This window comes from Diabrotica virgifera, chromosome 2 (genome assembly GCF_917563875.1).
Source record: "Diabrotica virgifera virgifera chromosome 2, PGI_DIABVI_V3a".
Classification (NCBI taxonomy): Eukaryota; Metazoa; Arthropoda; class Insecta; order Coleoptera; family Chrysomelidae; genus Diabrotica; species Diabrotica virgifera.
This window is the reverse complement of record NC_065444.1, coordinates 222822481-222847270: the sequence shown is the minus strand read 5'-3', so window position 1 is coordinate 222847270 and position 24790 is coordinate 222822481. Positions and strand designations below refer to the sequence as shown.

The 24790-nt window shown below is 31.4% G+C and overlaps 1 protein-coding gene across 2 annotated transcripts; it reads right to left on the bottom strand.

The window, feature by feature from the left end:
- Window positions 1-1987: 1987 nt before the first annotated feature.
- On the bottom strand, window positions 1988-24638 carry LOC126880418 (phosphatidylglycerophosphatase and protein-tyrosine phosphatase 1). Of its 2 annotated transcripts, none has more exons than XM_050644266.1 (4): window positions 24179-24638; window positions 23577-23654; window positions 18679-18894; window positions 1988-8669 (listed from the first exon to the last, which is right to left on the bottom strand). In XM_050644266.1, exons 1-4 carry the CDS (start codon window positions 24332-24334, stop codon window positions 8538-8540), a joined length of 582 nt encoding a protein of 193 aa, XP_050500223.1. In that variant the 5' UTR covers window positions 24335-24638; the 3' UTR covers window positions 1988-8537. The 2 variants fall into 2 exon arrangements, with proteins under 2 accessions (XP_050500223.1, XP_050500222.1); XM_050644265.1 differs by lacking the exon at window positions 1988-8669 and adding an exon at window positions 13466-13733 and having other exon boundaries at window positions 24179-24629.
- Between the last annotated feature and the right edge of the window lie 152 nt (window positions 24639-24790).

The following is a 24790-nucleotide window of genomic DNA, read 5'->3' as shown; positions in this document are numbered from 1 at the left end:
GTACATAGGCCTACCTATTTCTTATGGACGATAGAAGCGCGCCGACGCCATGCCGTCTGATTAGAATGAGTCGTATATCGACAGTCTAGTAGCAACACGTGCCAGAGAGTTGTGGCAACACTAATCTGCATAAGCCAAACGTTTCGTTCTTAACGTTAAATGAAGTATACATAGGTGGATAGGTAATCCCATATATCACGTTATAGTCCAGAGGGGATCCCATTTTACTAAATCAACAGCCTTTGTGCAATCCACGAAAGAGATCAGCACTAGTATATTGTGTTCTCTCGGTTTTTTTAGTATCTGTGCGGTGTTCAGTAAGTCATCACCTATTCTTTTCTATGGTTTCCCTTATTGTTCTCGTTGTGAGCTGAGGTATAGTTTATATTCTGTAACATGTCCATGTGTGAATAAACTGATGGGACTTATTGCATAGGCGTAACCAGGATGATCCTAAGGGGGGGGTTACAACTACCTGAAAGGGGGGGGGTTACAACTAGTGGATGGTCTCTGAGGGCTATGGTGTTAAGCGTATAGAGCTCAAAGTACATCCCAATGGGGGGGTTACAACCCCCAAAACCGCCCCTGGTTACGCCTATGACTTATTGCTCTATACTTATGACGTAGTTTGTGTATGTCTAGTATGTAAAAATACTGTAAGCTCGTGGACTTGATTTTCTAATGAAAAATGTGCGCATTTCTTGGCTTTGAAATCTATTGCTTTTAGTAGTATATGCAATAATAATTATTATATTGTTTACATAAAACTCATCTATAACAATCTGTTGTATAACCAAATACAACAGGAAGACCTAGATCTTGACGGAAGTGCCTGGGGTCACTGACTACATCAGGGGTTGTACAGAGTATATACAGGGCGAGTCATGAGGAACTGTACATACTCCTACCTCGTATAGAGGCTCCTATGGGGAATAACAAATGACCATTAAAAAGTGTCTGCTCCCCTTGTTTAATAATATACAGGGCGAGTTTCGCATTTTGACAGAAATTTATATTCGTCATAATTTTTGAACGGTCAGATCGATGTGTCTCTTATTTTTGTCAATCGTTACACTATTACCACCTAATCAACTGATTTATTCAAACTAGAAAAAAATCAGGTCCGGCTTTAAAAAATTAGTTCGTTTGGGAGAAAAAATTTCACCCTGTATACGCTTTTTGAAAACTCTAATATGAATTTTACAAATTAGACAAATAGGCAATTAAAATGGCATATTTTTTTCTTCCCCACACGATTACTTAATTTTTTATAAAAAAAAATCAAATTTGACTATGAATTAAAAGTTTGGTAAAACCTAGGTAAAGTAAACCATGGATTTAAAAAAATTAACTTTTATTACAAAAATTAATTTTTTTTTAAATATAAAATCAACTGATTTATTCAAACTAGAAAAAAATCAGGCCCTGATTAAAAAAATTTTTCGTTTTTGGTCTTAGAAAAAATTTCACCCTGCATACGCTTTTTGAAAACTCTAATATGAATTTTACAAATTAGACAAATAGGCAATTAAAATGGCATATTTATTTTTTCCCCACACGATTACTTAATTTTTTATTAAAAAATCAAATTTGTCAAAATCGGAATTTTAACCTAAAATGAAAAAAAAAAGATGAAATCACGGTTTAACTCGCTACAACGTTCCATTTTAAATTTTTTTTCCTGAAATTTTTACAGCACATATCTCTTACCATTGTGAAGACTGTGACAATTATTGGTGTAGACTTTCAGTCTTCTTCTCGTAAAAGTTATGAATTTTTAAAAATAAAAGGTGCAGCTTCGTAAATTGAAGTGAAGTGAAGTTAAGTCGCAAAAGTTAAGTGAAAAAATTTAAAATTTATCTATTTGATCACGTCTATGTTAAACTATAGAGTCCAAAGAGAAGTATTATGGGGAGTTTTAGATCTAGAAGTGTTATAGAAAAAAAAAAAATGGTGAAACTTTTAATTTTAAGAAAAACGTGGTTAATAATTTTATGGTAAAATTGCGATTTTGACAAATTTGATTTTTAAATAAAAAATTAAGTAATCGTGTGAGGAAAAAAATAAATATGCCATTTTAATTGCCTATTTGTCTAATTTGGAAAATTCATATTAGAGTTTCCAAAAAGCGTATACAGGGTGAAATTTTTTCTAAGACCCAAACGAACTAAATTTTTAAAGCCGGACCTGATTTTTTTCTAGTTTGAATAAATCAGTTGATTGGGTGGTAGCATAAATCAAATATTTGTTTAAAAAAATTAAATGTTGTAATAAATGTTAATTTTTTTTTGAAGTTATACTTCTTTACCGGCGATATGAGGGTGAATTTTTATATGTTAAAACCTATGATCCCGGCGCATGCGCATTATAACTTTGTTCTGATTGGATGTTCAAATGACATGTCAAAAATTATTCAATATGGCGGCTGTGGCACAGCTGTAGTTAGATTATTAATGGTTGTTGCGTTTTAAAATTTGTGTGAAAAGAAACAACAAAAAAAGTTAGTTAATAGTTATACTGCCTTTTTAAATAGTTTTCATATACCTATATTTTTGGACTTTTGGACTATTTTGGACAAAGAAAACTCATTCTAATTTGGTAAGTAGTTTTTATTATAATCATATTGTAATTATACATTTGGATTAGGTTGAAATACAGTAGAGCGTCGATTATCCGAACTAATTGGGGGACATAGGTGTTCGGAAAACCTATTTGTTCGGATAATCGAACTACAATATATTGATACATATTTATAGTCACATATTTATCCATGAATAAAAGCCATATTTATATACCTACATATTTATTTATATCTTGATAATGACAACTAGCAACTAAACAAAAAAGTGCAGTCTTTGCAACAACATAATTATTTTTGGATACAATATTGAAGAAAATTGAAGATATTTTAAGCGTCAATTACTAACGCTTGCTCGGTATTCGAGTGCGGGACGCGGGAGTCGATAGTTCGAATAAGCGGTCGTTCGGTTGATCGACGTTCGGATAATCGACGCTCTACTGTACATTTATTTTCTCAAGAATGGGGATTTTAGAGAAATCCCAAATTAGGTCCGATTTTTATTTTTAAATTATGATTTTTTGGCGTAGATTTATTTATCTAGTAGGTATGTAATGCTTTGATTTACATACTTAATTTGATTACCAACAAAAGTTCTACCAATCTTCATCTAATATATTGTTTTCTTACTGTTTTGTTATATTTTAATATTTTCTTCCACAAAATTTAAACTACATAACGTTCAGTTACCCTATTTTTCCACATGACAAATAATGTGGAATTGGACAAGTGAGTCTAGGCTTCGATTACGAATCAAAGCGCCACGAAATTCACGGGTTCGATTCCCGATGCAAGTTTTTATTTTTTTATGCATTTTATGATTGTAAGTATATTTGTTATATAATTTTTTTTTTTTCAGAAAATGCGTATTTAAAATTTTTGCCAACAATTATTATCGTTCAGAAATCATTTTTTCTTTGTGGCATTTTTCAATGTGTTTGTGTGCGTTTTATTCTTTTATTTTTTTAAATTTTTGGTATTGTCTTAAAAATCACATAATATGTAGTAGAAGTATAACTTCTTACGTGCGTACAAAGTACACACACATTCTTTTAAATCTATGGTTCACTTTACCAAATTTTTAATTCATAGTCAATTTGATTTTTTTATAAAAAATTAAGTAATCGTGTGGGGAAAAAATAAATATCTCATTTTAATTGCCTATTTGTCTAATTTGTAAAATTAATATTAGAGTTTTCAAAAAGCGTATACAGGGTGAAATTTTTTCTAGGACCCAAACGAACTAAATTTTTACAGTCGGACCTGATTTTTTTCTAGTTTGAATAAATCAGTTGATTAGGTGGTAATAGTGTAACGATTGACCAAAATAAGAGACATCGATCTGAACGTTCAAAAATTATGACGAATATAAATTTCTGTCAAAATGCGAAACTCGCCCTGTATATTATCAAACAATGGGAGCAGACACTTTTAATGGTCATTTGTTATTCCCCATAGGGGCCTCTATACGAGGTAGGAGTATGTACAGTTCCTCGTGACTCACCCTGAATATCTAGGGATTAAATTAACCCAGTATTGATGATAAGAGTGACGAAGGCTAGAAAGGTTACTAGAGCCCTAAACTCTGTCTTGTGGCAACATAACATAAATTTAAATACAAAAATGAGGATGTACGACGCTATTCTGAAACCAATTTTAACGTATGGCTCCGAAGTGTGGCAAATGATAAAAAAATCCGAAAATAAGCTGCTTACTACTGAAATAGATTTTTTTAGATCTGCCAGAATATCGAGATGTGACCATGTTCGAAATGAACAGATCAGAGAAAAAATAGGTAAGCAAAAAACAATAGTGGAAGAGGTACAACGAAAACAACTTACTTGATGAACGACTACAACGAATGGGAGATGAAAGATTACCAAAAATTACAATGAGATGGATACCGCCAGAAAAACGAAAAAGAGGAAGGCCACCGACCTCCTCAAAAAAAGGAATTACAAAAGCCATGTCAGAAAGAAATCTTCAAGAAAGAGACTGGCTAGATCGACAGGCTTGGCTATTGGGTACCGGAAGGCGTAGAACGCTATAGAACCGGTTATACCTATATATAAAACTCATCTAATTATGTCTTTGGTTCCCCAGTTAAACAGTAAGAAGACTTTTAAGTTACAGTAAGACTTATTTTGAGAACGATTTTCGAGGTGGAAATCGAATCATCAAAAATAGCGTGTTTTGAATTAAAATTATGTAATATTCTAAATACTACATTAAAATATTATTCAAAAACTGTTAGGAAGCAAAATGTAGTGACAGCAATCCGTCCATTGTCTGATAAAGAGGAAACATGCATAACATAAACTAGCAAAAAAATAGCTATGCCATGGCTAGAGAAACTCGTATCTAGTCGTTAAACTTTTCTGACAATCAAAAGAATGTTTTTTTATTATAAAATAATATAAATATAAAAATGTAATAAATATAAAATATGAGTATTTTTGCAACAAGAGTAAAAATATTTGCCTAAAGCAGCTAATTTAATATTTTGTAATACAAAAAAAAATAAGTAACAAATAACAAATTGATTGCTTATTAAAATCAGTTTATCTTTTAAAACTAAAATACACTACTTGCCAAAATTAACGCATAATTTAAAAATTATAATTTCAGTCATAATGAAAAAATGTTTATTTGTTGTTTTGTTTTTTAATGTTGCTTTTAGAACATCTGAAATAAAAAACTTCTTTTTTACAAAAAAGTATATTCCGGATTTGAAAATTTTTCAATACCTCAATCAACGGTTAAAGAAAATTAAACTAATTGCGGGTATTGCTTCCTCTGGCTTGACAACGATCACTCATACTGAGAATTACCGTTCTTATTTCATATTGATCAATTTAATCCCAAATTTCAACTAATCGCAAAAACAGTTGATCTAATGTGTTTAGTGCCTTAGGTAGTTATCGTAGTCGTCTCCTTACGATATCCCAAACATGTTCTATTGGGTTAAAGCCGGGACTTATCGCAGGTCAAACCAAGGCAGGAATCCCAGCCTCCTGACGATATGGCTGCACAATTCTTGCAATGTACGGCCTGGCATTATCTTGCATAACCATGATATTCCCAATAAATGGTGCAAATAGCACGACGTGCTATTTTAAACTGTCTGTAATGTACCGTGTGATGTAAGCCGCCCGTGATCTATTCTAACTAACTTCGTACGAGCCTCCAACAGTGTTACACTATGCATAGTGTTCCTCAGGCCTTGTGTACACTCTGTTCCGCCTATCATCAGAAAAAAGACAGTATATGGACTCGATGAACAATATTCTTCCACAATCGTCATTATTTCAAACATGTTCTCGAGCAAAATGCAATCTGTGCCTTCTATGATCTCAGGCCAATAATGAGCCAGTGGATGCCCTTCCAGGGCACAGGTCGTCTACGGCAATTCTTCTCCTTATCGTATTTTGGCTGGTTCCACGGGCGTAGCCAGGGGGGGTTTTGGGGGTTCAAACCCTCCCCGAAAAGTTAAGATATTAACATATTTCAAATTTTTATTATGAATATAAAAGTTATTTTATGTAGATTTAGTCGTTTTACTTTTTTGAACCCCCTCCGAAACTAAAACCTGGCTACGCCTGTGGCTGGTTCTAATGTTATAACGATCCGAAAATTCATTTTGTAACGAAGTATTGGTAACAAACCTTTGAAGTGTCAAAGAGCGATGTTGATTGCGAGTTGTAACCGTTCTACGGCCTTGACCGGATCTTCTCGAGTTGCTTCCAGTAACAGTAAAACGTGTTAAGACTCTTGAAGTGGTTAACAGAGTGACATTAAACCGTTCAGCGAGTTCAACTTGACGGCACCCTTCTTTACGAGGAATAACGATTCTAATACAGTAACTTTCTGACAATTTTCGATCTTCTTGCTGCTGGTGGTTCATTTCAAAGGGAAAAACACTTAATAAACTTTAAACATTCAAAAAAATGTATTCCATCCCAATTAAATTCGAATTAAAATGAAGCACAACGATTTTGTTATTTTGTTTACAAAAAATGATAAATAGACCAGGGCGGATCTGTAAAAATATTAGTACATTTGGACGTTGAGAGGTGACTCAATTTTTTTTTGCAGAAATTGCTTGAAAATAACTCAAATAATAATATTTGAGATATCCTCCCTTTCAAAAAGGTCCGGAACATTGTTTAAATAATCAAAATGTCAAAAAATGAAGGAAAAATTCGATTTTTTTCTTCGTTTTTTGATTATAACTTTAAAAGTAGTCATTTCCACGAAAAGTTGTACTGACATAAAAGTTGTATAATTAAATTTCCTACAATATAGAATTGGTTAAAAATTTAAAAAATAGTCACCCTTGTTGCAAAATAGCAATAATTGCGAAAAAACTGTACAAAAACAAGTATTCGCATTTTACATTTTTTCAACCATTTATGCTACACTTATTACCTTCATATTTCACCCAGAAAAACTTTATGATACAGTAAAACAATACTGTAAATTTCATTAAGATCGGTTTAATAGATTTTGCAGAATAAATTTTGCAATCCAGCTTTCGCAAAAAAAATTCGTTTTTTCAAAAGGTTACAGGACTGAAAATAAAGCATATAGCAAGTTGAATTTTTTTTGCGTATAGAAGTGTACTGTACCTTTTATTTGCAATTTGCAAAATTAAAATCGATTAACTGCCACGGCGTCAGCAATTTTTTTAAATAAACATTAATTATTGGTGCTACGCGCAGGACAGCGGATAGTTTGTTCTGATTGGGCATTTCAATGACCTTTGATAATGATTGATACATTTTAATTTTTATTACATTTCGATATAAATAAATAAATTTGTTTATTGCAAAATAAAATCACATACTCTATCCTTTGAAATAACACGTTCTTTAGTAAAAACTTTCTTTGTTCATATATTTTAACTTAGAGGATAAAAGTTTATTATTTTTAAACATATGCAATTGTTTAAACAATATTTCACAAACAATAAAATTAGTTTGATTTTTGTGGAATTAAAATCTTAAAATACAACAAAATATAGAGTAAGAAAATAATATATTAGATAAAGATTAGAAGAAATTTTGGTGGAAATCAACTTGTGTGAATCGAACACCGCTGTCCTGCGCGTAGCACCAAAAATTAATGTTTATTTAAAAAATTTCCTGACGCCGCGGTAATTATTCGATTTTAATTTTGCAAATTGCAAATGAAAAGTACAGTACACTTCTATAAGCAAAAAAAATTCACCTTACTATCTGCTTTATTTTCAGTCCTGCAACATTTTTAAAAAATGAATTTTTTTTGCGAAAGCTGGATTGCAAAATTTATTTTGCAAAATCTATTAAACCGATATTAATGAAATTTACAATGTTGTTTTACTATATCATAAAGTTTTTCTGGGTAAAATATGAAGGTCCTAAGTGTAGCATAAATGGTTGAAAAACGTAAAATGCGAATACTTGTTTTTGTATGGTTTTTTTCGCAAGTATTGCTATTTTGCAACAAGGGTGACTATTTTTTAAATTTTTAACCAATTCCGTATTGTAGGAAATTTAATTACGCAACTTTTATGTCAGTACAACTTTTGTCAGAAATGAACAGTTTTAAAGTTATATTCAAAAAACCAATAAAAAAAATTGAATTTTCCTTCATATTTTGACATTTTGATTATTTAAACAATGTTCCGGACCATTTTGAGTGGGAGGATAACTCAAATATTATTATTTGAGTTATTTTCAAGCAATTTCTGCAAAAAAATTTTAGTCACCTCTCAACGTCCATCTCAAAACAAATGAGCCCTGGACTAAAAACATCAGCGCTTTTTACTGTTTTTTCTATAAATTTTACAATGTACCGGTAGTAACGATTATATATTATCACAAAAATCGAAACATTAAAATTATTTGATTTACCAGGATTTTTAAAATTATGCGTTAATTTTGGCGAGCAGTATGTTTGAATTTAGTAGATTAAAATTTTACATTTCAACGTTTAGTGTATGATTACATCTAAATATTTCTAAAGCTTCCCACTGTTTCGTATGAATTAAAACATGTGGCCTCTTCTGTTTCATGTGTTCGACAGCTTTTTCTGGGGTCCAGTTATACCTCTAAAAATAAAAATAAGAGGCTTAATAAGTGTTAGAAACCATACTATAATTATAGTAAGTAGACATACTATAATTACGCTCCTTTTTACTATGTACCGGGTGTCCCAATAAAAATGGCTCTCGGCCATATCTCAGGAACCGTTTATAGTACAGCTTTGAGAAAAAAATATTTATAACAAAAGTTGCCTCGGGAAAAGCCTGGAAATTATTTTCATAATTGTAGGTCCACCGCTAGAAGACATAATTGAATATCAAAAATTAAAAAATCAAAATTATACAAAATTTACCTAATGAAAGGGCACTGGAAATCCAATCATCGTATTTTTCATAAAATTCTGCGCATATTTGATTTCACAAGTTTAAGTCTACCTTTGCAAATAAGAGGTGGGGGTGCGTGGGAACCTTCTTATGAAAAAATGGCTGTAAGTCCGCTTCTGCTAAATAGAATTTTGCATACTTGGTCTTGTTGAAAACAGCACTTTTTCGTCAATGTAAGTGTCTTATTTTCTAAATAGCCTAATAAGTAATATGCAAGCTAGGAGGCGTTATTTAATTATTTTCAGAAATCTAGTTTTCTTTGAAAAATATTAAATACAAGTATGCATTTTTAATCTTGTATTACAAAATTAGACCAAATTAGCAACATAATACCGAAAACCGCATGTCGATACCTTTTTTCTATCTCGAGATATCTTAAGAAATGTGTAAATTTTAAACATAACTGTTACTGTCGCCGGTAAACGAGGTTAAGGAAAAGTAGTGTGCTATGGAAAAAACAAATAAACATTTGCCAGATGTAAACGTATATAATTAATTAAAAAAACAATAAGACAGACAACACTATAAAATATAACAAAGAAATAAAAGCAACTACTTACTTAGTCTTAGTGACTGCCTAAATGTTCAAATTGTTGCCCCTCATTTTCGATACAAGCATTTACTCTTTCAAGAGTAGATTGAATAGCAACAGATTTAACTGTTTTAGACTTTTATTTATGGGGACGGATTAAAGACCTTGTTTTTGTCGCTAGGCCCACTACTCGAGAAAACATTATCTAGAATCTAGAGAATACGAAACGCCATTCAAAGAATTGCGAAAGCAGAAATTGAGACTGCTGTTCAATCTACTCTTGAAAGAGTAAATGCTTGCATCGAAAATGATGGGCAACAATTTGAACATTTAGGTCGTCACTAAGTAAGTAGTTGCTTTTATTTCTTTGTTATATTTTATAGTGTTGTTTGTCTGATTGTTGTTTTAATTAATTATATACGTTTACATCTGGAAAATGTTTCTTTGTTTTTTCCATAGCACCCTACTTTTCCTTCACTTCGTTTACCGGTGACATTAACAGTTGTTTAAAATTTACACGTTTCTTAAGATATCTCAAAATAGAAAAAAGGTGTTGACATACGGTTTTCGGTATTCTGTTGCTAATTTGTTCTAATTTTGTAATACAGGATTAAAAATGCTTACATGTATTTAATATTCTCCAAAGAAAACTAGATTTCCGAAAATAATTAAATAACGCCTACTAGCTGGCATATTACTTATTAGGCTATTTCGAAAATAAGACTCTTACTTTGACGAAAAGCAGCTGTTTTCAACAAGACCAAGTATGCAAAATTCAATTTAGCAGAACCGGACTTACGGCCATTTTTTCATAAGAAGGTTCCTTCTCACCCCCACCTCTTATTTGCAAAGGTAGACTTAGACTTGTGAAATAAAATAAGCGCAGAATTTTATTAAGAACACGATGATTGGATTTGCAGTGCCCTTTCATTAGATAAATTTTTAAAATATTGATTTTTTAATTTTTGATATTCAAATACGCCCTCTAGTGGTGGACCTACAATTATGAAAATAATTTCCAGGCTTTTCCCGAGGCAACTTTGGTTATAAATATTTTTTTCTCAAAGCTGTACTATAAACGGTTCCTGAGATATGGCCGAGAGCCATTCTTATTGGGACACCCGGTACTATCATGCCTTACAATAATCCTTAAATCTACTATAATTTTCATAAGTAAGAGAATCCCATTTCAGACCACTCAATTTTGGATCCAAAAATTTCTTGGGTCTTCGATTTGTCTGAAACTTACTGTATAACTTCTGCGTGACATATAAATAAGATATTTAAGCCCGAACAGTCGTTTTTTAGTGTTTTAAATATAATTTTTAGCAATTTTACAGTGATTTGGTATTTATTTAAATAAATTTGTATATTTTATCATAAATATCAATGTAAAAAAATATTTTAACAGAAGGGACTCAAAAATGTCATTATATGGCATTACAACAAGTTATTTTGATGTTTTCGATCAAATTCTAGTGTAGAAACGTTAAAACTCTATTTTTTACATTTTCCTCAATTCCCAAAATACAGATCCTCCGATTTGTCTGAAAATTTGCCCACAAATAGCCAAAATACAGGACTTAAAGTGGTTAAAAGGATTCTTATTTTTTTATGATGGAAAAAAAGTTACATGCAATAATATAATAATATCAGAGTCAAAAATTTACAGTTACGTCGGAATAGCATTTGGTCTTGCATGCCGGGCTGCCCAAAATTTTATTTTCTAAGCTTTAGAGGGATCAATAGTAGTGTTGTAAATGTAAAATTTCAAATGAATTACGCCATTGCGTTAGCCGTCATCTTGATTTCAAATGAGATCAGTTTTTGCTCCATATCTCCGCCATTTTCAACTTTTCGAGAAAAACTGTGAGTTCTGAAATTGTTGAAAATGCGATTTCCTATAATTTCTTTTATTACAAATTTTTTGTGTGGTCGATATTTTCCGAGAGAAGGGGGAAAATAGTGACAGTTAGAGCATAATTATTGAATTATCTCATTTATTATTAGCTTTACGTCAAAAACGTGCCTATACAAAAATGGACAGAATTAAATTTTATACAATTTTGATCTGTTTATTTTTTTTTTGCTAAGATCAATATTTATGGTAGTACGTATGCGGTAAAGGCGCAAGTTTAAGATCTGATTGTTGCTATAGCAGTTGTTTTTGTTTAATATCTCCGTCAAGAAGAAAAGTTTTAATGAGAAATTTAAAAAATAATCGTAAAAAATAAAATAAAATCGTTAAAAGTATAAAACTTTGAAAAACCATAACTTACTTAAAAATAGTCGTACAACCTTATACATAAATGGACCATTTTAAGGCTATGGGTACATAATTCGCAAATATTTTACGTGTATCCCTACTTTTTCTGTCTTTACACGGCAAATTACGCGTAGTAAAATTCACACTGGTATGGATATGTAAACATTACTAGAATGTCATTCTACTTGAAAATGTCATTATTAATTTCAAGAGATGGGTTTTGAATGTTCTTGGATAACTGTTATTTTTATAACTGGAAATTATTAATTCAGTTAATAAATGTGATAATTTTTTCACTAACTATGTATTCAGTGATTGTAATAATTTATTTGTACAACAAAGACTAATACTCAATCGAGAAAAGAGGAAAAGTGTTAAAGTGATTTTTTAATAATATATTGTTATGGAACGCTTACAATTTTGAACATCTTTAACAACAAAATACTTGGATCACAGAATATATTATCCTAATGTATTCTCTGCTTGGATCTTCCACAAATAATACACAATAAATAACTTTTTATTAAGTTTACGTCTTAAATCAATTATTTATCAAATACACTATATTTCAATAATATTTAATCAATAACTCAACATATTCCCGATGCAATGTCAAATATTTAAAATTGTCACTGATTGTCACAAAGATAGATTTGGAAAATATTACCACGGCATTGTGTTTATTTTTTTCGAATCCTAAAAAAACCAATAAATATTTTTGAAAATTTTAAACGCAGAATGAAAGACTAAATTATTAGCGAGGGCCAAAAGTCCCTTAGAATAAATAAAAAGTTTATTTTGAATGATATATTTGAAATTAAAAATCACACTAAATTTTCTCTTAGTTTTTCACCCCTGTAACTTATTAAAATAAACATTATAGAAGTTCTCAGGAACTCTCGGCCCTCGCTAATAACGTGATCTTTCATTCTGCGTTTAAATTTTTCAAAAATACTTATTAGTTTTCTCAGGATTCGAAAAAAATGAATCCCCATTTGAATTGCATTGCAGCCGAAAATACGTACCGATCCTCTTAAAGGAAATTGACTTCTCTGGCTACTAAATGTACTATTGCATATCTAAAGATGCGTAGAAAAAAAGTTACAATACAGTGTTTGCGAAATAATGAGGAAAATGGCCCAAAAATGCTGTGAGTGGCGAACTTTGAAAAATCATATTTCGGAAACTATAAATCCTAACTTCTACCAAACGTCATTTTAAAGAGGAAGGATAGAAGTTTTTTCTGTGAAGGAATGCCCATACCTATATACCCGAAGAAAAAAGTTATGGGGCAAAAAACAAAATTGCTTTCTTTTGTGTTTTTTTTTTAATACATTTTTGTTAAAAAAAATATTTTTGACTTTAAAAGGTGATTTTTCGATAGTCAGTTTAATTTTTAACAATTTTTCTGTAGATGTGTATGTACGACAAGTGCATAGAACTCACCCTAGCACCCTAGTGCATAGGGGTTAATTCACCCCTTTCTCAAAACCGCACCCATTTATATGGTAGTACTCCGCGGTTTTTTCATATTTATTGGTCCATTGACCATACGAAACAATAAAATCCCTTGAACGTTGTAGTTCCTTTCTAAAATACATAATCAATACCTATAAATAATAAAATTAAAATGAAATAATAAAATTAATTAAATTATAAGGAGACGGAACAACTACATGGTAATAAATATAAAATTTATTTTGCAACAAGAGTAAGAATATTACAAAAAAAAAAACAAAAAAAAAATAACTAATTGACTGCTAAAATCAGTTCATAATTTAAACCAAACTATATTTTAATTTGCTATATTAAGAGTTTATGAATCAACATGTATCATATTAAATCGTCTAAATGTTTCTAAAGCTTCCCACTGTCTCGGATGCATTAAAATATGTGGCCTCTTTTCTTTCATGTGCCCGATAGCTCTTTCTGGGGTCCATTTGTACCTCTAAAAATAAAAACAAGGGACTTAAATGAAGTTTAATATGTACACACGGATTTTGGAGAAAGTTTAGGTCTTAAAGTCAATTCAAGGTTGCGGAGTCCGAAAGCGATATTCTTTTTCGTTGAATGTGTTGTTTTTGAGATATCGACGATTAAACTTAAAAAAAAATTTTCTTTTAACCCTAAGAAACTCAAGCGGAGTGCAAGTGCACCCCAGTGATCAATTCTTCTAAATAAATGACAAAATAACGTCCTAGAAAACGTTAAGTAGAGAGTTGAGAATGATCTAAGAATAGGGAACTTGCATAAAATTTTAAATTCGAAAAAATGGTATAAATCACAATAGAACATAATTTAGAACCTGTATCAAAAATAAAAAAGTTTTGTTTGTCTTTCGTTTGGCCAATAAAGACGACTAAAAATTCAACTTATATCAGCCACCCCAAAACGCGTCGTGACATCACGGGGTTGTATGTTTACATTCTACACCAATTATTGTATACATATATAATTTTAAATTAGACATTATAAACGTCAGTAGAAAATACAGTTATGTGACGTTACAAATATTTTTGATCGTTTGAAATTCATAGAAAATTTGTACTTTTACAAAATGGTTTTATTTTCAATAGTAAACCTTCTTTCCTTTCGTTCAAAAACTGTATCAAACTCCAATCTCAACAAACTGGTATATATTATTACAACGACATAGACAAGGCGAAAACGGCGGGTTCCTTGGAGAAAATATTCCCATTAGATTTTTTGCATAATCACATTAGTGAGACATTCCAGAATAAGATTCAAGAAGACGCCCACGCGAAAAGTGGTCTAATTGTTTTTAACAATTTTTTTTAATCAAATTGCAAAAATCAATATTATTGACAGAAACAATTTTTTTAGGTTTTTTGGACCATTCTGGATAAAAAAGGTCTCTTATAATTTTTCTCTTAAGTTAATCGTTTTCGAGGTAAAAGCATTTTAAAATTGAAAAAAACGAAAAATGGCGATTTTCAAGGCTTAATAACTCGGTTAAAAGTTATTACTATCAAAGTCAGAAAGTAACTAAATCAAAGTTTAAAGCCCGTCCTACAAGATCCTGAAGACATTTTTGTCATTATTTGATTACTAAGCTGTTATTTTTAAGTAAAAATAATGAGCGCCATGCACGTATTAGGCGGCCGTCCATGATGAGTGCGAAAGAGATACCATTCAGGCAGTCCAATGGCGCATCTCACTCGCACTTACATTTACAGCCGCGTCAATACGATCTTACCACTCATTATTGATAATTAAAAATAACAGCTTAGTAATAAATTAATGACACAAATTTCAGGATCATGATAAGGGGGCTTTAAATTTGATTTAGTCACTTTCTAACTTTCATAATAATCATTTTTAACCGAGTTATTAAGTCTTAAAAATGGCCATTTTCGCGTTTTTCAAATTTTTAATTGCTTATAACTCGAACACGATCAACTTTAGAGAAAAATTATAAGAGACCTTTTCTGTCCGAAATGGTCCGAAAAATCTAAAAAAAAATTCTCCGGGCCGAAAATATTGATTTTTGTAATTTGATTTAAAAAAAATTGGACCACTTTTCGCGTAGGCGACTTCTTGAACCATATACTGGGGTGTCTCACGAATGTGAATATGCAAAAAAATCTCATTGGAATATTTTTTCCAACGAACCCGCCGCTTTCGCCTTGTCTAACATACGATAAATGTCATTAGAATATAAATATTTTTCCTTTATTCCCCGACGACGAGCTGGGCAAATACCCAAGTAGGTGGAGGCCAATAAACTAAAGAAGAAGAAGAAGAAGAATATACGTAAATATAACCATAAACGGAACCACATACTTAAACTCTGTGACGTCACGGGTCGTTTGAACTATTTTAAGATAAAGAAGACTTTAAATTTGTACTTCTAAGTTTTTGAAGCGTGAAATTTTGGAAATCTCAGTTTTATACAAAACTGAACATTATTATGTAATAAAAAAATGTGCAAGTTCCCTATTATGGTAGTTCAGAATTGGAGAAATTTCGCCAATTACATACAGAAATGTAATGCAGTAGTATGCAACTAGAGACGATGTTAGTTACTCAACAGCAATAAGGACAAAAAATCTTGAAAGTGTTGTATAAGGTGTAATGAATTTATTTAGAGCCTTAAAAATTAAAGTATAGTACCTTTCAAAATATTTTAGCAAACCTTAATCTCAAGCTTATTACACAGTCATTTGTATTTGAATGGGGTAAGTTTTCGGTCCAGGTAGAAATTAATAAATTTTAATCTATTGTACTTTTAATCATTATAAGTGCTATTTAGTATGTTTACTACTCGAAATTTAACGATACTACTCAAATACAAATGACTTAGCAATAGGATTATGATATAGATTATTATACAGGGTGTAACAAAAATACAGGTCATAAATTAAATCTCATATTCTGGGACCAAAAATAGTTCGATTGAGCCTAACTTACCTTAGTAGAAATGTACAAATATGCACACAAAGAAAGTTACAGCCCTTTGAAGTTACAAAATGAAAATCGATTTTTTCCGATATATCGAAAAGTATTAGAGATTTTTTCATGAAAATGGACATGTGGCATTATTATGGCAGGAGCAACTTAAAAAGAAATTCTATAGTAAAATTTGTGCACCCCATAAAAATTTTATGGTGGTTTTGTACCCTTCAACCCCCCCCCCCAAACTTTTATGTACGTTACAATTATTGAGGCACTATTAGTTAAACACAATGTTTTTAAACTTTTTTGCCTCTCAATATTTTTTCGATAAACCAGTTTTAATCGAGATGCGGCTTCTTTTTTAATGTTTACAAAAAAATTTTATGGGGGTTTTGTGCCTTTAAACCCCCCAAATGTTTGTGTACATTCCAATTAAACTATTATTGCGGTACCATTAGTATAATAATAACATACACAGTGTTTTTAAAACTTTTTTGCCTCTTAGTATTTTTCCGATAAGGCACCTTTTATCGAGATGTGGCTTCTTTTCTAATATGGTGCAAAATATACCTCAAACTGTAATTTATAAATAAATTTTCATATTATTATTACCAGGTCTCTTTGATCGTACGTAACAGTATACAAATATGTGGTGGATTTGAGAAGTATGCAAAATATCTCGATAAAAACTAGCTTTTCGAAAAAGTACTAAGAGGCAAAAAAGTTTTAAAAACATTGTGTTTAACTAACGGTGCCACAATGATAATTAAATTGGAACGTACACAAAAGTTTGGGGGGGTTTAAGGGAACAAAACCCCCATAAAATTTTTATGGAGTGCACAAATTTCACTATAAATTCTTTTTGATATGTTCCTGTCATAAGAATGCCACAAGTCCATTTTCAATAAGAAACCTCAAATAGTTTTCGATATATTGGAAAAGATCGATTTTTATTTTGTAACTTCAAAGGGCTGTAACTTTTTTTATGTGCACATTTGTACTAAGGTAAGTTAGGTTAAATCAAACTATTTTTGGTCCCAGAATATGTGATTTAATGACCTGTATTTTTGTTACACCCTGTATTATTTCTTCAGCTATTATATTTCTTTATATAAGACTAGCTAACTCGGCAGATCTTAATAATGTTTAAAAGTTAAATATCCAAAAAATACAAAAAAACCAAAAAAAATACTGAAAAAATATTATGTACCTATGAAAAGTTATATCAATTTAATTTTTTTTAATAAACAATATTTTTTGTGGTGCGTGCGTAAATAATGATCACTTAGGTTAGTCGTACCAACTTAAAAATCTTCGTGGGCTCATGCACAAATACTTTGCTTAATAATATCAAGCACATGATCAAATGCATAGTTTACGATTCTATAACGGTTAGTGATTAGAAAAGTGAAAATTTAGGGTTGTATGTATCTTTTGGTTACATACCATACAAAAATCATTTACAAAATTAAGAAAAAACAGTTTGTCCAAAAAAATAAAAAAAACCTTTTCACTGAGGTTGGTGGTACCAACTAACTTAGAAACCTTTTAGACCTGGATCCCGCGTGCCAAAAAAAGTTGATTAATAGCAAGCTGAAAATTTGTTAATAACTTAACTGTGTCTAGTAGGACAAACTTTGATGTATGGGAACACTGGAACAGGGGAAATTTTAATTGTGGAACAGGTTAAAAATTTGGAATGTCAGACTATGAAAACGTTCCATGTATTTTGTCGGACAGAATTTCCAATTGATTTGTTACCATTTCATTAAATTCTCATGCAAAAATCAGACTGGTGTTGTATCACCAACTGGGCATTTGAATGAGTGGAACACGAAGAACATATCAAATGACAGGAATCAAGTTGGTTAATAAGTAATAGTTATCACTACTCCTGACATATCAAAGTGATGCATAGTTTACGATTCTATAAAGGACATACACACAAACATTCATTTTTATTTATAAAGAAGGGCTAAATCTTTTAATGGCTATTAAAAAATAATGGTTGGTGATAGAAAAGTCATCATTTAGAGTTGTATGTATCTTTTGGTTCCACAGCATATTATAATATGAAGAAAAAATAGTTTGTCCATAAAAATAAAAAATAAATGTCAGGAGGGCAACCTTTTTTAACTTAGGTTGGTCGTACCAACTTAGAAACCTTTGCGGACTCATGCACAACAGCTTTGCTTAAGATCATCACATGATCAAATGCATAATTTACGATTCTATAAAGGACATACACACCAAACATTCATTTTTATTTAGATTTCTTTATACGCCAAAATTGCAAAGTGTTCCTTTTTGAAACCAATTTTTAAAAGCTGTAGTACAATTAAATGATAAATTCCTACTTCTTATGTTTATTTAATAATTTCACTGTGAATTTGTTTTTTTTATTGAGTTTTTTGAAAATTTAGTATTAAGTAATAATATGAAAACAGTTTCGTAGAAACATTTGGTGGTCTACTTACATGCATTAAATAACATCCAACTAAAGTAGCACTTCGTGTTCTTCCAGCTTTGCAGTGAACATAGACAGATGTGGAAGAAACGCCATCAACAATCTTTCCATTTTGAACAAACTTGTTTATAAACTTAACTCCTTCTACGAGCTTACTTTGACAAGGAGTTGCAAATATATCAGTTGTTGCTAATTGTAAAAACTCAACTCCTTCTTTTGACCAGGACTATAAAAGTCAGAAAAATTAATATTTTTATAAAATTACTTGTTTCTTGCATTATACATAATGAAAAACCAAACCAAACCAAAGGAATAGTTGTAATAGTATATCAATCACCATAGTTGAAACAAAAATGAAATCCAAATAATCCAATCTTTGGTTGTACAATATTTTGAAGATCCGTTTCATTTCATAAAACAGTTTTTTAACAGGACTTCCAACTTTAATATGGTCAAATGGTTTAGGAGCTCTCAGAAGCCCTAAGGTAGTCTTTACGCTGGTGTGGGAATCCCGAGAACTGGACATACTGACAGAACGTAACAGTGTTATATTGGTATCAGTCCAGGTTATCAGGGAACATGATAATGAAAGGGCTGATGACTTGTCAGAAGAGAATCTGCTACAAAATAATTCGATCCTGAATGGGGAGTGCCAAAAGTATTGTCTGTGACCAATAAAAACCCTAGACCGGAAGAGAATATACATAACTCCCACTGGTAAAGAATACCTGTATCCCAGGTATAACCCTGAAGCCAGGGTCTAGTGTTTCATCTATTCCACCCTTCTCAAATTTTCCTCGAAAAGGGGCTTTAGGCATATATCCGGGTATGATATGGTCAGAAATCATCATCCATTTGGTATCCCTGAATTCATTTATGATGTTGTTATGTCTTGATCTAACTGTTACAGGTTTAGAAATCCATAATATCTCCCTTATAACTATATTATGTACCTATAGGAGAAAGGTTCAGTAGAGCATCCATAGATGCCATTGATTTGCCCCTTGTAGCCCCTGTGATTCCAAGCCAAGTAAGTCTGTTCACCTTGCATTGAGAATGGCACTTTTTTACTACACCTTTAGCAGCCATTCCATTGACGAATATGTGATTGTTGGTTTTACCACCATGTTATAAATCCAATATAACATGTTTGGTTTTAATCCCACATTTTTTCATGAGTGTGTCTGGTGGTAACTACATTAAAGTAGTTACCACCAGAGAAAAAGATCTTGTGATATAAATAAGGAGACATGGATTTGGAGAATAACTACCCAGAAATTATCCGAAGAACCTCCTAAAAATTATAAAATGGCTAGAACCTAGTAAATAACTCGTAAGAAAGTGTAGAAAAAGTACTTATTTCGAGATCCAAATGTGTCACAGATGTTGAGATATAAATAAGGAGAGAATGGAGAATAGAAAATACTCTAAAAGTCTCTGAAGAACCTCCTCATAGAGAATATAAAACAGCTGGATCTTTAGTGGACATCACATAAGACTGCAGAAAGTGATATGTCTCATATTTAGTCACCTAGATCTAACATGGAAAGAGGCCCCCTACAGCTCATTGCTTTTGATTCTGTAGTCTAGGATAAGTGGATTGTTCCCTCAGAGGGAGTGACATCAGTATGATTTTAAAATGGATAACAATACACCTATTTAGTTCTAGTATGATTGAAAACATAGAAACATAGAACACTGCATAACAAAGGTGAAAATAAATTAATTTTCTCGAGAATGGACGATTTTGGAAAAAAATCCCGAAACAGGTCAATTTTTATTTTTAAATTGCGACTTTTTGGCACATGTATCATACTAGTGACGTCACACATATGGGCGTGATGACGTCATCTTAAAAAATTTTAAATGAGAATAGGGGTGGTGTGATAGCTCATTTGAAAGGTAATTTAATTCTCTATCCAGTAATATAAACATTAACATATTTATTTATACAGAGTGTCCAAAAAAAAAATTTTTTTAATTAAATTTATTGACATAAAAAGAAGAATGTGTGTAATTTATTTAACTCACAATACATTTTACTGCTATCAGAAAACAGGAAATAATGTTTAATTTACAAATAAATATTGTTTTTTGCTTAAATTCAATATCAAAGCCGCCACCCACCTTCCTCTGGACAGTTTGAACATTTAGTTTAAGCGAAAAGCATTGAATATTTTTCAAATAAACATTTTTTTTCTGTTTTCTGAGAGCAGTAAAATGTATTTTGGATTAAATAAATTACATGCATTCTTCTTTTTATGTCAATAAATTAAATTAAAAAAATGTTTTCTTGGACACCCTGTATAAATAATTATGTAAATGTTTATATTACTGAATAGAGAATTAAATTACCTTTCAAATGAGCTATCACACGACCCCTACTCCCATTTAAAAAAATCATCGATGACGTCATCACGCCCAGATGGATGACGTCACAAGTATGATATGTATGCCAAAAAGTCGTAATTTTAAAATAAAAATTGACCTGTTTCGGGATTTTTTCCAAAATTGTTCATTCTCGAGAAAATGAATTTATTCCAACCTTTACGTGCTCACTGTATAGAGGACCCGATATGGACTCAGACCACTATTTGGTCGGAATATGGATGAAACAATTAGTACCAACTCTTCGAAACAAAAAGAGATTAAAATACGAAAGAAACAAACCAATCAGATTACAGACAAAATGTGAGCAAACGTTGTATGGACAAATTATTAACAACAAATTAGGGAGCATAGTGGATGAAAGGAATGTAGAATGCATGTGGGGAACATTGAAAGATGTAATTAAAGAAGCAGCAAATATTTCCAGCACCAATGACAACACAAAGAAAAAACAAAAAGAATGGTTTGATGAAGAATGTGAACAATCATTGGAAGAACGGGCCAAGCTACGATTAAAAATGATAACTCAAGGAACAAGAGAAGCGCAGGAAAATTACACTAAACAAAGAAATAGAACCAAAAAAATACTACGAGAAAAAAAAAGGAAACATTATGAAGCTAAACTGAAAAATATAGAGGAAAGCTACAAAAATAATCAAATTGGGAACCTGTACCAAGGGATAAAAAATGAGAAACGACGGCACCAACCGAAAACTGTACATTATAAAGACAAAAATGGAGAAATGATTATGGGTGAACCAGAGATACTAGAACGCTGGAAGCAGTACTTTGATGAGCTTCTAAATGGACCTGAAGAGACAGACAATAATAACGAGGAAAAAGAGGATCTAGTAAATGAAATACAAAATCAACAGAGTGAAGAGTGACTCCGACTATAAGCGAAATTCAGAATATCATCGATAAATTAAAAATGAACAAAAGCCCAGGAAGCGACGGCATAACAGCTGAAATGATTAAATTTGGAGGAAATCAGTTAGTAGATAAAATCCATAAACTAATTAATAATATATGGGAACAAGAAATACTACCTGAGGAATGGACAGAAGCAATACTGTGTCCTATTCACAAAAAAGGAAATATGGCTGATTGCCAGAATTATCGAGGCATAGCACTGCTAAACATAATGTATAAAATATTGGCTATGCATATTAAAAACAGATTAACAACGAAGGTTGATAAAAGCATAGGAGAATATCAATGTGGGTTCAGAAAAGGCAGAAGTACTGTGGATCAGGTCTTCACACTACGAGGAATACAGGCTGAAAGTTACGAATATAATAAAGACACCATGGTTCTTTTCATTGACTTTAAACAGGCTTTCAATAGAGTGAAAAGAAGCGAATTATTCACAGCATTGCAAGACATGGACATTTCTCCAAAGCTTATTAGAATTATAAAATTAACTCTCCAAAGAACAATGAATAAAGTCAAGATAAACAATACTATAACAGAAAGCTTTGAGGTCAAACAAGGAGTGCAGCGCAGGGTGATCCATTATCGTCTATAATGTTTAGCATATTACTAAAAAAGGTTATACAGGAAGCAAACATTAATAGAACAGTTCTGATCTACCACAAAAAACATCAGTGCTTGGCATTCACAGATGATTTGGTAATCTTGGCTAGGAGCAAAATAGAACTTATAGAAACAGTCATGAAACTCGGCATCAACCAAAGGATTGTATATAAAGGAAGCAAAAACAAAGTATATGGAATGGTCAAATAAGCAATTTGTTCGGGGGCAATACATAACAATGACAATATCGAAGGGAACACAGTATAAATTCGAAGAAGTTGAGAGATTTGAGTACTTAGGAACTGTCTTCAAAAGAGATCCTAACTGTGAAGAAGAAATACAAAAGAGAATTATGTCGGGCAGCAGCGCTATATTTGCTCTTAATGGGTTGTTAAGAAGTAAAAATATATCATGAAGAGCAAAACTAAGAACTTACAAGACCATAATAAGGCCTATAGTAACGTATGCTTCTGAAACATGGGTCACAACAAAAAAACACCAAGAGTTGTTATTAGTTTGGGAGAGGAAAATACTGCGCAAAATCTTTGGTGGGAAAAACTTAAATGGACAATGGGTAAGAAGAACAAATAAGGAACTAGCTGAGCTCTATCAAGATCCTAACATACTAGCAGTAATTAAGGCGCAAAGACTTAGATGGTTGGGCCATGTGCAAAGGATGATTCCATCTAGAATTCCCAGAATGGTACTATCTAGTGCATTGGCACTATTGGCAGGGAAAAGGCGAAGAGGAAGACCGAGGTCACGATGGAGTAATGGAGTAAGAGAAGATATGAGAAGAATTAACGTAAGGAACTGGGAAAGAAAAGCGACTGACAAAAGGGAGTGGAAAAGAATAGTACATCAAGCCATGGGCCTACTAGGCTAGTAGTGCTTACATATTATTATTATTGAAAACAACAACATGACAGCAAACAAAATATAATTTGTATAATCAGGAAATAAATTAGAGAATAAAATACATACCTTGGCGTCATTGGCCAAAAACAATTCATAATCTTCATTCATTGATACAACTGCCTTGACATTTTCTTTCTCAATAAGCTAAAACAGTGTTTAATGAATTAAAAAACTACTTAGTAATGTAATATAAGAAATATATTAATATTTTTGTACATTCTGTCGAAAGTAGGAAGAAATCAAAATAAAACCAAAAGGAATAGCTAAAAATATTATTCCTGAAGCTATGTTCTTGTGACATTTTAAATTTTAACTACTACATTTTCTGGGAATAAACCACAATTAGAATTAGAAATATTTTATTTTTGAGAATAAGTCCAATCATTGTCCTACGTCCTACATCAAAAGTAAAATATTTATAATAATTAATTTGTGGTTTATTTTCGCAAAATATAGTTCGTCAACAAAATTTAAAAATATCTATTTCTAATAAAGAGTAACAATTTTTTAAAGTTAAGAGAATTTTGTTTCATTTTTTTACTTATGTATATCCCCGTTTAAAAGGACACCACTGTCAAAACAAATGAAACCTAACCTATAAATTAATTTCATAGAAATTCATTAAAACTTAAATTAAAAAATATATAATAATAACTAAAAATTGTTACCTCTTTCGTCAAACTTTTAAAGGGCAAGGCTCCTAAAATAACAACATCATCAATTCTGTTATACCATTGCCTAGGAGAAAGTTTTTCCATAATTACATTGTAGACCAATGTAGGATAAAATGTAACGCGTGCGAACATTTTGTAAAGCAATAGCATGAATGAAAATTTTCTAAAATTCTAAAACTTGTAAAGCTTCTGTTATTTTACTTTCATTTTTAACTTTGTTTAGAACTTTTGAACAAAACTTCAATATAAGGTGACACTTGACATCGTTCGTAACTTTACCAAAAAATATGTGACTTTCTGACTCTTCTACTCTACTCGACTACTCCTACTGTCTGTTTAATTTTAGTGAAAATAATAGTGAAAGTAAAATGAAAGTATTTAATTTAAATTAATTGCATAATAAGAGTTGTGTGTATCGCGTGAATCAGGAACCGCCGCCACCAGTGGCGTAGCTAGGTTGGGGCGGTCCGAGTCGGGACCCGGGTATCACCCGATCACAAAAATAAAAATTAATGTAATTTGTAACTTTTACTCACTTAACAATTATGTAAAATAATATATTCGGTATTATTTTGTAAACACGCACGAAACCGAGAAAAGTTAAGG

Coding starts and splice junctions, on each gene's coding strand:
- LOC126880418 (XM_050644266.1), bottom strand. CDS start 24,334: ATGCTATTGCTTTACAAAATGTTCGCACGCGTTACATTTTATCCTACA. Junction 23,655..24,178: donor TTAAAAGTTTGACGAAAGAG/GTAACAATTTTT, acceptor ACACTGTTTTAG/CTTATTGAGAAAGAAAATGT. Junction 18,895..23,576: donor TTTTGGCCAATGACGCCAAG/GTATGTATTTTA, acceptor TGACTTTTATAG/TCCTGGTCAAAAGAAGGAGT.